At 34.6% G+C, this 16,023-nt stretch overlaps 1 protein-coding gene across 4 annotated transcripts in view; it reads right to left on the reverse strand.

The window, feature by feature from the left end:
• The window catches only part of SBF2 (SET binding factor 2), a 271,467-nt gene that overhangs the window by 27,671 nt on the left and 227,773 nt on the right, over nucleotides 1-16,023 (reverse strand). For 2 of the 4 annotated variants that reach the window (XM_085317208.1, XM_085317207.1), the window contains exons 30-32: nucleotides 9,022-9,206; nucleotides 3,835-4,011; nucleotides 831-932 (exon numbers count right to left, since the gene is read on the reverse strand). In XM_085317208.1, coding sequence (XP_085173334.1) covers nucleotides 831-932; nucleotides 3,835-4,011; nucleotides 9,022-9,206 — 464 coding nt within the window. Of the gene's footprint in view, nucleotides 1-830; nucleotides 933-3,834; nucleotides 4,012-9,021; nucleotides 9,207-11,933; nucleotides 12,006-15,747; nucleotides 15,844-16,023 lie in introns of all 4 variants that reach the window. The other 2 variants (XM_085317205.1, XM_085317206.1) reach the window with 2 other exon arrangements.

The raw sequence follows: 16,023 nt of genomic DNA on the forward strand, positions 1-16,023 counted from the left end.
TTGCTATACTATGGTGCGTACCAGCCTGTTCTTGTAGACAGCATCTCAGGAGACTGTAAGACTTCTCTCAGCTCTAGTCATTATGTACCTTCCCTTCTCTAGTTTTCACTGTTTGACAATGGTTCCAAGAATAATGTTAACATTTCCTTGTGTTTTTGTTTAGCTGGTATCAGGATGCTGGCTGTACAAGAGGTTTTTATTTACTGAAATTATTGATATCTGTGTTTATCTTCTGGATTATGAAGCAACTACATGGACACAATGTACTCACTGCATGAGGCAGTGGGTCATCATTCACCTAATTTATAGTTTGTTTCAGAAAGTTATTTGTTATAGTCATCTGTCCTTGCAGGAGGTGTCACTTTGGCACAAATTTAGTTTTTTTCTTTGTGTGTGGTCTCCTAACTTTACGAAAAGTGAATGGCAAGAGAAAGAATTCCTCTCCTTCCCTCCTGTGGATGTCAGTCTCCTCTAGGCAACCATTTACTTTATTTACAAAGATAAAATGAGCTGTTGTGGCAACTCTCAGCTTGCATTCTAAAATATATAGTCAGTACAGGATTTCAGATATTAGATGAGCCTTAAAAGTGTAAGCCCATCATGACCTTTGTATCAAGATCATTGTATGGAAAATTTTCCATGGTTGCGAAAAATCAGTAATAGATGCAAATTGCAAAGGAATGTAAGGATTCATGCATTCTAGTCTCTTCATTGCTGCCACATCACAAAGTTGTTAATGTTATATCAAAATTTCAGTCACTTATCTAAAAAATATTGCCTTGTGTTGGTTATCACTATTTAGTTATTTCCCTGTTTTAATAGTAGCTTACCTGTGCAGTAATATCCCAGCCATCTTCCAAACAAACCATAACTGAAGAACCATTTTCCAGGAGCTCTGAGATGATCACACTCAATTGCATTATCCTGTGAAGCTATAAAGTATTACAAATAAGTAACATCCACAAATGTAAGATAAATGTCTAGATCTTATCAGTAAATAGAATCCTTTTATACTTAATATTAAAAATGACTTATGAAGAAGCTGACGTACAGCCCAGAAAAACTGACTGATGTAATGGATTAGAAAACTGTAACAACATAACASTCTCAGAAGGTTTTAATTCAAACTGTAACAAAACTAAGCAAAGATTTGAAGATAGGAGCTGAATCTATTAAAACAAATGTATACTGTAATAAAACTGATGTCATAAAATGGAGAATGTGAACAACATGGTTGAGAGATTTATTGTAGAGAAATTCCATGCTGGGCTCAACATTAAAATCTTTTCCTGTGAAAAGTTAAAGTTTCATAAAGTCACTACATACTTTTCATGGTAGAACCCATGTAAGATATTTAAAGGAAAATATTTCTAATGTTCAATCTCATGAAAGCCTGAAAGAAGAAAGAAAACAATATAGGAAAACAAATAAATAAAAGATGACAATCTCATGAACATTTGAAATTAATTCAATGAATTATGTATTAAAAATACAAAAAGAGCCCCTCCCCCCTTATTTCTATAGACTGGAAATAGATCAAAGTCTCATCTCCGCTTTGGGATAGAGTGCCTAAAATACGCAGAAAGAGGATATATTAATTCTAATATGCATTATGCAGTTCTACTACAAATGCTTCAGCACGTGGGGTAGTTAATTTCTCTGGGCAGGGTTATTGACTTGAATGAGTTTATTCAAACAAAAGTTATAAGCGGATTAAAAATTTAGTGGATGGGACAGGTTTATTTTTTCTTATTAAGAAGTTCACACCATAATTACAAAAGGGAAAATATTTGTTCTGTTTCTATTGTTTTTGTGATACTATGGCAGCATTCCTGGCAAAAAAACATAATAGACAATACGTAACCAATTCACTTTTTTATAGTAGAATGAAACTGCTTTTTGTAGAGCACTGAATACAACACAACCAAGAGCAGTAGTAGGAAATGTGAAAGCCTGAAAGAAGAAAGAGAACACTACAGGAAAACAAATAAATAAAAAAAGACAAGACACGTCTAAGATCATGTAAGGAAAAAGCAATCAACAATCCGATAAATATTACATTTCCATTATGATGATAGACACTTAACTCCTCTGAATATTCCCAGTAACTACTTAGAAAATAAAAGCAACTCACTTTCCTGCAATTATTAATAAAGATAGAAAAGAATGTCACCTTAAAAAAAAAAAAAAAGTTGTCTATATTTTTTCAGCAGGAGAGTAGAATATTTTTTCTTGCTGTCCGTATGAAAAGRAACTGATGTGCAATCTAGTTATATAGGTTCAATATAAAGAAATATAAAATACTATTTTTATAGTTTACATTCAGAAAATATGGCAGCATCTTGAATTTTTTGTGTATTCACAGCCTTATAAAGAATTAAAAGCCACTACTATGCAACTTCTGTTATCTTGGAGAGGAAAGCTTTGTATAATAAAAACAAATTTCCAAGATGATAGATAATAGAAAGAAGTAGAAAATGGGACAAATCAGTCATAAATTAAGTAGCAGAAAGAAGTAGAAAATGGGACAAATCAGTCATAAATTAGGTTTATCATGTAAGTCACAAACCACAGCATTTTAAACATGATTTACACCACAGAAATGTCTTGGTAATGAATCAGGGCTATTGTGTGATATTATGAGCTAGTCCTGAGCACAGAGCAATGCACTGTTGCCCTTGCTCTGAAGTTTCTTAAACTTTGAGAAACAGCTGATTGCTGAACTGCTATAGGAAGAAGTTTATTTCATCAAAATATGACTCGTTTCATCTGTCTACACTTTTTGATTTGCTCAATTACTTTGTGATTGAAAATGTTAGCATGGTGGAAGAGCCAAGCACCCGTTCTCCCCAGCCACTCCTCCCCTTCCCGAACAAAGCGGCGGTCAGCCACAGCAACGCGAGCGGCCCTCCTGCGCTCGCCAGGCAGGGAGCGCACCTCCAGCGGAAAAGCTGCAAGTCATTCCTTGCATTGTAGCACATTCCAGCCAGGAGTATGTTTTCTGACACACAGTTACCAGAATTACTATGTTACTCACARGTATTGCCTCCTTGAGAAATTAGCCTAAGATAAGGTTCTATTCTTTCTTCTATGATTAATTATATTCAGGAGAATTTATTCATAGAGGATTCCAATATCCACCTGTTCAAAAGTAGTTGCTGTAACTGAAATGCTCAAAGATTCACAAAGAGCCGACTTTTCCATGTGATCATTATTTCAGTCTTGCAAAACTTACTTCCAATCATACCTTCATCTTGTTAGTCTTAATGTAAGAGAATGTGGGATATGGAAATAAAGGAACATACTCAAAGAGAACAGGTGCTGATAGATTATGAGTCCCCTGTCCCCCGACACGTTCCTATATCCCACAATAGACAACAGATGTTGGCATGTTTGTTAAATACTTGTGCATATGGGAAGTCAGGGTGGCAACACATATGAAAAGTATAGTACTGGCTTTAAAATTAGAAGGCTCAGTTCTTGTTCCCTATTAATTTCTAATTTTTAAAATGTATAATGTAAAACAAAGCAGTTGAAATCAAGACTATAAATTGATATAGGCAGTAAAAATGGTAATCTCTACTTGAGTACTTGTTCCATGTTAGAAATAGTAAACTATGTTATTAAAAGTCTCCTACATCTGTAAATGTTATATCATACTAAAATAATAATTTCTATGTACTGACAAAATTGATAGTATGCAAAGTAACTACAAAGAACAAAGAAAAACAGCAGCTGGCTTTCAGAAGATTAGTTCTCTGTCACAATGTCAGATTTATTTTGTGTAAGCAGTACTGCACATAGATTATTAGAAGTATCTGTCACATAAATTACCTGTGGGAACCACTCTGACTCCCCAAGTGCTTTAAGGAATGTTGCCTCAGAATCTGTAGGAATAGTGCTGGGAACACAAGCTCTCATCAGCTTTTTAAAGCTTGCTTTTGTCTGTCGGAGGTCACTGAATTCAACAGGAACAAATTCACAATTTAAAGCAAAATCAAGTTTGAAGCCCTGTGTGAGAAGAACAATAGCAGAAGTAATTTAATAGGAAAGCATTTCTTTTTCAACACAGGCCTCATGAAATCTCAAGCCTTACCTGCTTTATTCCTGAATATTTCAATTCATAATTCAAACTCTGTTTATTCTGAGCAGCTGCCCATCACATAATGATGCCTACAACACTTGCAAGATGTCCTGTAAAAAAACTACCCATCTACTACTTATAGCAAAGGGATGTATAACACATGACATTAATACTTTTATCAATATAACAAAACTGATTTTGAGAAATTTTCTGAGTTCTTTTGAAATGACATTAAAATTTGTGATTAAAATACTACTATAGTTGATAAATACCAAGTAAAGGAAGTAACAGTACTTGCTTTCACTAGAGTTCACTAGAGAAACTGAMCTATTCTCCAAAGTTAATGTCAATAAGCATATTTAAGCTGCTATTCAAATTTCCAAGAACATGTAAATTCAGATTTAAACATAGGTAGTTTTCTAGTAGTGATGCATAACTCATGGAATGCAAATACCGTTATAGCTGCCACTGCTGCTGCTTCTTTTTTTTTGATTTTTCTGGAAGCAAAGAATGCTTGCACAAGCCTACCTATGGTAACATTAACGGGCAGTTTTGAGGAATATGAAGAAATACCTGTTTAAGGTCCCAAAAGGAATTAGTATTCAAATTAAAATTTAGAATTTTTTGACTCCTAGGCCTGTACTCAATATCACACCTCTCTTTTTCTCTCTCCCTTTATTCTCTCTCCTTTATATTTCTTTGTTTAAACATTCTTACCATGCAGATGGAATCTTATCCCAATATGACACAGAGTACACGCATAATACATCTAAGGATAAAATGAGGTGCATCTGGAAGATGTCTGTCTGACATATTTTAGTTCTTTACACATTGGATAATATGCTTTTTTAGGATTTCCTAATGAAATTACAAAAAAATAACAAAAAATAGAATAACTGTCTGAAGTACCAACAATGCAGTAGGGGTTCTAGTACTTTAATCAACAAAGGAGGGAAAAAACCCTCCAAACCCCCAAAGAACCCCCCAAACCGCAACCTGGAAGACTCATCTAAGCAGCTACTGCAACCTGAAGCAGCTCTTCATCTAAAGTATCTAGTTCAACAGACAGTAGTAGTTAAGGAACACCTGATATAATTTTCAAGAGGTATGTGAGGTTTCCCTAGCAGAATTTTTCATGTTATGTTTTACATACAGTATTTAGAAAATGAGTGACAAAAGAGGAGGACTGAATTAAGAAGTCAAACTGCTTCACTGAAAAAGAGAACTATGGTGAAAAGGATGACGATATGGAGAACATTAATTGGAAAAAGAAACAATTTTCATCCATGAAGTTCTGATAAAGACCGTCACATCAAGCTGTCTACAGTCTTCTTCAGAAACTGCTCTTTAATACAATTAAACATGGTCTACAGAATAGAATAGAATACATTGAATAAGATGTTTCATAGGGAGCCAGGCCAAAACGTCGAAAAGCAAACGCCCAGCTCCATTATTCCCGTTTATATTTTGGCATWGCTCAAAAATAAATTTAAGAAGTATATAGCTTAACTACGAAACTTGTTTTTTAGAATGCTAAGTTGTATGGAGGTATGGTAAGAGCACATGAGAAACACAGCTGTATTTCCTGAAAACATTATACTTTTCTGCAACATCATCAAAATATGTGACATGCTACTTATTTGAATAAAGCAGGTCCTTACAGGAATTAACATCAGAAATGCATGCTCTGCCAAACCTGTTTCAAAGCCAGCAAATTCCAAGTCAGTAAGACTCTAACAAAAGCTAGGTAAACACTTCACAATCAGCAGTCTTTCTTTATAAAAGGCCAAAGTTGAACTGATATTCTAGATTAGATATATATCAATGACAGCAAGCTCAGAAGAATACACAAATCACTATGCAATTTTATTCTTACACTAGTTAACACAATACACATTTTTTTTTGTTTTTTAGAAGCGCTCATCCTTTGCAAAATCATATTATTTACCTCCTCCTCCCCCCCCCAAAAAAAAAAAAAAAGTTAAAAAAATCACCTTTATCCTGTAAGGTCCAAACAAGCAGGAACAAGGACACCATACAGCATAACAAAAAGATTCTCGACAAACTGCCCTTCTACAAAATTTCCAAATTATACACATCCTACTGGGCTTCAGATTATTTCAGGATGGTTTTGTCAAATACTTATTGTTTGCACACCCAATACTCAACTCCTTTTGTATTCTGCATTAAAATACACACCTGAATGGTAATATATTAAAACGCTTTAATATATACCAAGCACTAACATACTATCTCCAACTGGTTTGTGAGTGCTGGCATATTAAACCATTTCTAGTTTTTGTCCCAAGGGTCAAAAAGGTCACTCTGAAGCAGCAGACTAAAGATGAATACCAATAATTTTTCACGATTCTGTTTAAGTAATTTCTTAACGAATTATATCTAATCGTATTTCTCACTTTACTCTTTCTATATTTCTTTCCATTAAAGGGTCTGCTTTGCCAGAGCCTTGTGTGGCTTACAGTTATAAAATTATTTTAAGAAGATGAAAAATTGATATGAACAGATCTGTTTGAAAACTTCAGGTAGAATGCTCTCCAGAAAATGAAAATGCCAACTTGCTTAAAATTAAAACTTTTCAAGGAAAAGAAACAGTTTCTCTCAGGATTCTAAGTAACAGTTTGTTTTAATAATGACGAATTATGTTTACTTTTGAATTTTCTGGATTGATTTTTAACTTATAGTATTATGCTTTTTAATATGAAATTAAAACACTGATTACAAGACTTGGTAGAATATTTCCGCAATTATTGTTCTATTGATTATGGTGAAAACGATTACATGTCAGATGATATTTTCCTAATATGAACAATTAAAAGTGACTAGATTCTGTATTAGTGTCCAACGAAGAAACCAAATGGAAGATGAATTTGCAAGCCAAATTATAAAAGACAAATTAAAAATGGAACAAGAAGTGATACTTAACTGTTATTTATAACCATATTTATAATCATCATTTAAAAACATATTTTAGACTACCAATCAAATATAAAACATTTTAAAGCATAAAAGTCAAAACAGAAATGCAGTTTGCAAAGAATTATAGTTATTTTTATTCAGGAGATTCTTCCATCTCCTGAAAAAATATAATTTCAAAAGGAGTCGAATAATGGTGTTTCCACATGAGCTTTTGAAAGTTACAGACTTCACTCATTACATTAGATTTTAAACCAGCTATTCCTCTGTAGGATCACATTTGGAAAAATAAAATAAAAAATAAGTGACTTTTCAATCTTTGAGTGCAGTCTTTTTTAAGAATATCTGCAAACATTTTTTGAAAAAAGAAGAGTTAAATTATCAAGAATTACTGTTTCTTAAATAACGGCATCTGAAATATTAAGGTCTAACCGAAAAGGTGTGCAAAATCGTAATAAAATCAAGATGGCCAGACTTCTGTTTCAGCCTCATTCACATCATCCCGGTGCTGGCCCACACTAATGATGCTTTTCTTTCCCTGGTGATTGCTTTGCTGACTAATAACATTCCATTTACTTTGTAATATTTTAACCTATCATTTAAATTAGCAAGTAAGTCTGTTTAATGTTTCCAAAACTAATCACTAATCACACCATCACTGTGAGCTGAGGAGTCAGTTGAACACTAGATGACGAAACAGTTGAATCAGAGGACAGTAGTATGTGTTGAGGTGTATTTAATGGCTGCTATGAAAGCAAGAACACACAGATACAGAACTCCAGATCTCCCTTGGAGCAGTCCTGAACGGCCTCTGATACAGGCAGTGAGCCCCACTGCCTGTACATCAGCCCCACTCCATTTGCCTACAGTTCCGTCATTCAGCCTTACCTCAGTAGTTACACAGAGCAGAGCCAAACTGCTGCGCTTGTTCCCTGCACAGCCTACACTGTTGAGGCAATGAAGAGATGGTGACTTGTGAATCCAAAGGCTTTGCTGGACATGCTGTTGGCTAGCGAAAAGGCACCCACTGCAAAGGGGAAGCCTCACTGCTAAGAACAAGAACTGGAAGCTGGGTGCTTTGCCAGATTCTAGTAAGAAAATAAGATCTCTGCTTAATGTTGAAGAGCTGCCAAATGGATATCCTGCCATGAGAAGTTATTTTGTCTTCCTTGTAGTGGAAAACATAATTTGGCCTGCATTGCTTAAAAACTTTCAATTGACTTTATGCCAATGGACTGATCATTCATGAATTTCTCTAATTGTTTTTTTGAATTCTTTCAAATTTCTAGCCCCTAGAACATCACGTTGTAATTGGCTCCACAGTTTAATTCTGAAGTACTGAAAAAAGTATCTCCTTTTTCCCCCGGTCTGCTATCCGATAATTTCATTGGATTCCCTTCAGTCCTTTTACTTTAAGAAACAGCTGATCACGTTTTTATTTCAGCTTCTCCGTACTTTTCATGATCTTACAGACCTGGAACGTATTTCTGTCTCAGTCATGTATTTTCTAATTTGAATACTCTTTATCTTGCACAAAAGCGATTCCATTTTTTAATCATCTTTGTTATCCTTCTCTGTATCTTTTAACTGCATGTTTAGCTCTGTATCTACTACACATCAGCACCTGAGCAAGAGACAGCTATGGCTCCAGTCACTGACCTTCAGCTTTTGTGAGTCTGAGCCTGCTCTTTAGTCACTTTTTAAGATAATCTAGTATGTTTTTATTTATGTTGATTTTGTTGTATTACATAACCACAGTGCTTGATTTTTCTCCCTTCACACTGAGTTATACTGCATTAACTCTTATGCTGTGTACTGTAATACGGATCATAGTCAAACATGCCTTTATAGCAAGTACTACCTAAAATCCTCATGTGAGTTTATACCTTTAGGAGAGTTATCCATTTATCTTAGCCAGAATATTATTGTCTTGTAAAAATACTAGAGGCATTACCCTCAAGCCAAAAGAAACTATTTTAACATAAAAATAAAAGAGCCATTACCCGTAATTGAGATTTTTCTCCAAATATGTAAAGGGCTGCTTGACGTCTCAGAAGCTGACTTTGCAAAAATGTGCTGCTGCTGTAGGAAGTGGTGTTATCTTTTCCTGCAAGTCTTGCACCAACATCAATGAATGGAGCCTGAGTGCTGATAAATCGATTGCTGGAACGAAGACTTGCCCAGACACCTTCGTGAAGATGAAAAATTTTTAAAAAACTTTTTTTGTGAGGCACTAGAGATTACATTTAATAAGGCATGCACTAAAATATAATTTAGAAAGTACAATGTTTAAACATATCATATGCGTTCTCTACATGATAAAATTAACACACACTGGAAAGTGATAATTTCATAACCAAAATTGCCAAAATCTACCTACTGCACTGTTGTTTAAGATTCTATCAACCCCTGCACAGTGGTTTCTACTATACTGAAAATGGTTGCTATGAAATCAGTAACCCAATGATAAAATGAATCATAATTTGCAACTCATTAATATCCATTTAAGTATATAGAAAAGAAATGAATAGTGTTGTTCTTTTCAGAAGCAGGGACAAAAATTCGCTGTATTCCCCTGTCAAAGGCATATTATTTTGGAAGTCTAACTACTAAAAGTATTATACAATAATTATCTCCTTCAACAATGGAAACAGTATCACTTTAAATTCTTTGTTACCAAGAACTCTTGCATCTCCTTTGCCCCACATAATCTAACAGCATATCCCAGATTTTATTATAATCAAAACGTATATAAGGATGAACAATTCAAATACTGCATTTCAGGATAAAGTATTCCATATTTGCCCTTTAAATACTTTGATTAAAATGGAGAATGCTATAGGATTTAGTTTTTAACTGTCTGTGTCTAATGGGCATGTTAGAAAGTGAAGTGGACTTAAGCAAGTTATTTTTAATTCTGTGTTTTACAGCTACATTCTAACAGTTGTGACTATGGTCTAGTTGTGTGAGTAAAGAGGAGGATGCCTGGAAGATGACAGTTTTACAATTTTATTCTGGCACTGTATCACCATCACTCTGGCAGCAGGGAATAGTTCAGAAGTCCCAAAGCAAGCAACAACTTGAGCCGATATATCCGCAAGGAACAGCACAGGACGATGTGGAGCCACAGACTTGCATCTGAAAGCAACACAGCGATACTCGAAAGGCCCTGCACCAACCCAATAAGCTCTGCCTCTCAACAAGCCTTTTCGTTTGCATATTGCGCCTTACTGACACAGCTATGTTACTGTCATTTCCGGAGGAGGAAATTTCTACAGCGCTCTGATCACACTTAAGTAAGGTCTATGATGTCCATGTAAGATAAAGTACTGGTAAGCCAGACTGCCAGAGCCTATCCAGCACTAACAGAAGAAATGATAAATAGTAGGCATTTTCTGTGTATTGTGCCTTGGTTAGTAACTATGATCTTGTGTGAGAATTTTTTCATCTGTGTGTAATATTTGAAAGGCACTTAATTTTCAGAATATAAATAAAACTATTCGAAAATCAAATCTTTTGAAGTATACTGAATTTGGTGTTCAAATGGCTACGTGTAATTCTTTAACCCAATATGCAGTAAATCAGATTATCAGAGGATTTTTCTTGCCCATAAATCTGTGAAGCAAGGCATCCAAAATAAAGGCACTAAAAATATCTAGTTGTAGCAGAAATTTACATACTACAGTAGCAAAAAAAGAATCTTCAGTAAAATCAATAATATGAATAGTTATTATTTCTTGTATACAAGAAAAAAAGTYGTAGACAGCAGTAAAATTCCAGTGAGACAGCTCACCCAGCAAAATAATTTTATTCTAGTTTTTCAGAAGCAGTATTGTTTTTACACTTAAAAAATAATCCTGTAGAGAAATCTGGGACACGGACTTGTCTGTACAGTATAACCTGCCTGCCTCCCAGGTTTAGATGGGAGCAAACAAATGGGAGTAACTGAGAATGGTTTGGTAACAACCTAAGAGTCAGTAACAGTTTCAAATAGTTCAAATTTTAAAGAAAGCCAGTTTCATGAAATACCTCAYTTACTAAAGTAGTATGTTTAGTATAAATTTGTGTTCCACATTTGAATTGTTAACAGAAGAAAAAAATAAAGACTTCAGCAAGCAAACAGAAATCACTGCAAGTATTTAATAATGGAAATGAATTCTTGCTCATTTGGTATGGAGCAATGCTAGTTCCATCAAAGATGACTGCCCAAAATATTACTTACAAAAAAATTCTATCCTATCAGTCACACTTTCTAACATTTTACAAAAATTCCCCATCATTAGGGCTTGTAGGACACCAAAAGCAGCAGAACCAGACACAAATACAGGCAGATGAACATGTTTACCCAGTGATGGACAATGATAATCAAGACAATTGTAATTCTTTTCTAATCTTGTCCAGTGTCTTATTTTTTGTCAGTAGTAACCGACTTTCATTATTTGGCAAGTATTTCATTATTATGAGTTTCTTATTTGTCAGAAATCAATACTTCCCTCTCCACTAGCATTAGCGATGATTCTGGAAGGAAAGTTCATTGAGTCGGCAGCAGTATTTCTTACCTACTCTACAAAAGAAAGAGTGTACTACTCTTTTGCAGAATTAATCCTTGCTGTTGACAATTTTGTCACAGAATTTTTTTTCCTAAAGAATTAAAAAAATTCTACATTTCACTGTGCATTATATCATAATATTATTAAAGTATAACATGCTGAAATGTGCTCTTAGCTCRTCTTTCACTGCATCATATATTAATGGGTAAATAACCCCCCAAAACAAAAAACAACCCAAACCCCAAAGTTTTGTTAATGCAGAGTTAAGGCTTTCTGTTAACTATCACTTTAACACATATTAGAATACTGTAGCAGTTATGGAGATGGTAGAACAGAATGTGCTTTCAGGACACAGAATACAGTACCTTGATGGACTCTTCCCTTAGTTGCTGATTTGGAATTTGAATGAGTGAAACATTTATCTCTGTACCCAAGCACTGGCAGATAACAGTAAAGACAGAAGGAGGAGGAATGGAATGCACATTGCAGCGAGACACATTGCAGGAGAAAAGAAAAGGGTTCTTATTAATTTCCAAAGATCTAGTATATGTTGAATTTCTTTAAAGTATATGATTTATCAGACAGCACAAATCTTAGTCATCACAAGACAAAATATCAATCAAGCCAGAAAATCAATATAAAATGGGAAGGAAGTACCCATTTATCAAAAAGGAATAATTTAATAGTCATTGCAATAATTTCAAATATGCAGCACAGCCATTACATACATATATATATATATTTTCATTCTTGGGCCTTCTTTTTGGCAAGTTCTTTGGATGATCCACAAGTTCACTTAAAAATATATATCTTTTTTTCTTATATTACTTTACAGGTACAGTGTGATATTTAATTGATCTTAAAGAGCAGCACTTCTCACCTGACCTTGTTCAATAATTTAGTAGAATAAAATGTTTTCTCAGTCTGATTTCCTGCTGCTAGAAAAATGTGAGGATATTTACAATGAATAAATGCAGACTCAACTCTGAGACATTTATTTGAAAGGCATATATATAATAATAATATAATAATATATTTTATATATATATATATATATATATATATATATAATTTTAATACCAAAAGGAAACTTAACAACTCAGTGACTCATTGGATACTTTATTGAAAGTCCAATCAAAAGTTAGTTTACTTAAAAGTCCTGAATCTTAGTGCAGTTTTGCAAAACTCTCTTTTCCTCAAAAATATTTTAAGTATATTACTTGATGGACCTCAAAAAGAAATCAAAATGCAAAATGTTAGTTCTGTGTACTAACTTACATTTTAAAGCACTATGTAAAAGTATGTAATCCAAAGAACTTGCCAAAAAGAAGGCCCAAGAATGAAAATACATTATAAAATAGAAGTGTTTGGTCAAATATTTCAGCTCAGAACTAACTTAACTTGTTTGTAGGCAAATACTTGATTAGAGTGTTTCAAATAAAGTAAAAAAAAAAGGTATCTGACATGAACATGAATATTCAGGACAGTTGATGAATATTCTGAACACGGATGATTCTAAAAAGTGAGAAATACTATTCAAGCACTGGAACATATCTTTTAACTTCAGTTTTAAAAGGATGCATATTAAAAACACACAGTATCTGGCACATAAAAATAGAAAGTGTCATTTTCAATTGGTATATCATGGCTGAACTTGGCTTTTGAGCCCTCTATGTGTGACAATGAAAATAAGAAGAGTAATCCAGAAACCACAAAAATCCTGCTATTGTATTTTGTACAGTGTAGTACATAATTCAGTTATTAAATGGCTGTTACAGACTTTGGGCTTATTGCTATGATAAATTGATTACCTAACCCCACTGTATTTACTATGGCTTTTTTTTTGCTTTGTTGGTTATTCTGAGAAACAGGAAGGAGAGAGAAATCACCATTTTTAGACTGCCTGCATAAAATAATTCTCCTTTTTCAGCTGACCAAAAAATCTGCTATGTCCATTTTTGGTCCTGCATGCTGTATTGTGACAGTACTGCACATGTGTAATATAACTTGTAGCAAAAACACCTGCAATAACAAATTCTACCTGAATCCACTAACTTAACAATATCACTTTTAAAGGTTCTATACACTTCCTGTATTTTGGAAACTTTTCCAAAAGAATTCTGTTATCCAGTCAGAAAGACCTAGTGTTTACTTATTTACAGAAAGACCTAGTGTTWACTTATTTACAGAGAGATACTCCTCCACTTGTCTCTTTCCCTGTCTACTTCTCCCCTTCACTAGGGCTCCCATCATACTGCCAAATACTCTTACTAAGTTTCAGCTGAGTCCTCAGGCATCCCGCTGAGCTGCGAACAGGCTGCAGACCTTGGCCTGCAGTTATACCTTTCAGATATAAAGGGCAGGTGCAGCATTTGACCAGCAGGACACAAGATAACTTCTCTTCCCTCCTTCTGACTACTGCTGAAATACAGCCAAGAGACTGCAATGTCCAACGAGACAACACAAAGCCTCTGGACTCCTCTTTCCTTTACTGAGTAGCGCCAAGTTCCCCCTACCAAGCTTACCACAAAGTGTAACCCCCAACATCAGCCACAGTTATTTCAGTAATCCTTTTATCTTCAAAAGACAACTTCCAAACACTCAACCAACAAGCTTTCCTCGGACTTATCTGGAGTACCTTCATTGCCCTCAGCACAACGGGCAACAATTGGCACTTTCCATTCCCGCACAAAGGGATGGAACAGAACAAAAAGCCTGCTGTCAGCTACCCAGCATTTTCACTATTTCAGTGCAAGGCAAGCTGGGCACAAGCACTAACTTATCTAACATTTCCAGACACTGTCTGTCAGTCCCTGTTCTCTTATCTCCACAGGCATTTTACCTATCCAGTTAAAACCGCCAAGCTTTTTCATCTCCATGTATGGCAGCTTGAGGCAGCGAGTAGAAACTATCAACAGAACTTTTAGATACAAAATATGCATATACTATGATTAATGGAGATGCACAGAACCGTACATTCTATGGTGGTCCCCATTCAACTGCCCTTCTCTTCTGCTACATTATCATATAACTTCTCTGTACAGTTCTGTGTATTTTCCTTCCTTCCACCCTCCTTCCCTCCTTTCTCTGATCCCTTCTTTTGAATGTCTTGCTCTACAAAACTGCCTTTTCTTTCCCCATACAAAGCCTTCTCATTGTACAATAATTCAGGTTGGAATGGACCTCAGGAGGCCAAAACAGGCCCAACTTCCAATGTCAGAGGAGGCTTCTTACAGCCTTTCTCTCTCCCACCTCCGAAAATCTGAGCTCAAGCTATTGTGAGATGGTTACTTCACTGTCTACAAAGCTGCAAGGAGTCAAAAGGGAAGAACAGCAAGCTTTAAACATCTAGAAATAATTACCTTTGACCTCTGAAGGCTGGTGCTGCAATGAAAGTAATATAAAATTTTTCCTTTTGGGAAATATTTCCATATCTATTCTAACAACCATATGTTACATTTAAGGAATTCACTGCACTAATTTATGCAAGTATTACACATAAAAAAATCTAAGAATTTCATCAAACTGAAAAGTAGTAGAAATTCACTTCACAAAAATTAAAGCTTCTTGTAGAAATTACACTGATCAACTCTTGCTCCTAAAAATAATTGTTCTCAGAGAAAGCACTGCATCTCTTAACTGATTAAAAGCTGGCCGTATATCTTCTTCCTTTACATAAAGTATGATTATTTAGCTAGATTATTTGTAACTTTATGAACCATCAACTAATCTTTACCCAAATGCTGGGCTGATTTGTAATTGGAGATTCTAAAGTGCATTCAACCCCAATGTATGTGCGAACTTCCTCATACTACTAAATCTCGTGACTATATATATTATTTCAGGGATCGAAAATAAGCATTTTTTAGGCCATACATTTCAGCTAATTAAAAACAGAGATGACTCAGTATTTAAAAACATAATTCTTAATTAAGTGTTTAATTTTCCACTAATTTCCAACATGAAACAGACTTTATTTCAATGGTAAGTAAAGAACTTAAACAGGAATTAAATACTTAAATAATGTTATGGACTGAGGCTAATCTGTAATTTTTATTTTGTTGCTTCACAGAGGAACAAATCAATAAGCAGTATAATTATTTTTATTTCACTGTCATTTTGTTCTTTTTTTAATTTAAAATAACACAGGTGCTTAGTCTTTGAGCTAATCTTACTGACCTCCTCGAGCAAAGCTATTGGACAGATTTACATCCAAATGTCCTGGCACTACCTGCTTAAACACAGTGGACATTCTTGAAGCCCTCCTTTCAGTGCCTAAAGTCAGCCAAAAAAGAATAGAAGATTAAAAAACTACAATGTCACTTCAGACTAACACTTAACATAAATGATAAAAATGCTTTTTTCATACTCAATACAGACAACTGCTTCCAATTTTGTGTTTCAGTTTTGTTTTTTTTTTAAAGACAGATGTATACATTTGCAACAGTATGGAGA

The sequence above is a fragment of the Rhea americana genome, unplaced genomic scaffold, assembly GCF_003343005.1.
Source record: "Rhea americana isolate MKP2758 unplaced genomic scaffold, rheAme1 scaffold_49, whole genome shotgun sequence".
NCBI classification, from domain to species: Eukaryota; Metazoa; Chordata; class Aves; order Rheiformes; family Rheidae; genus Rhea; species Rhea americana.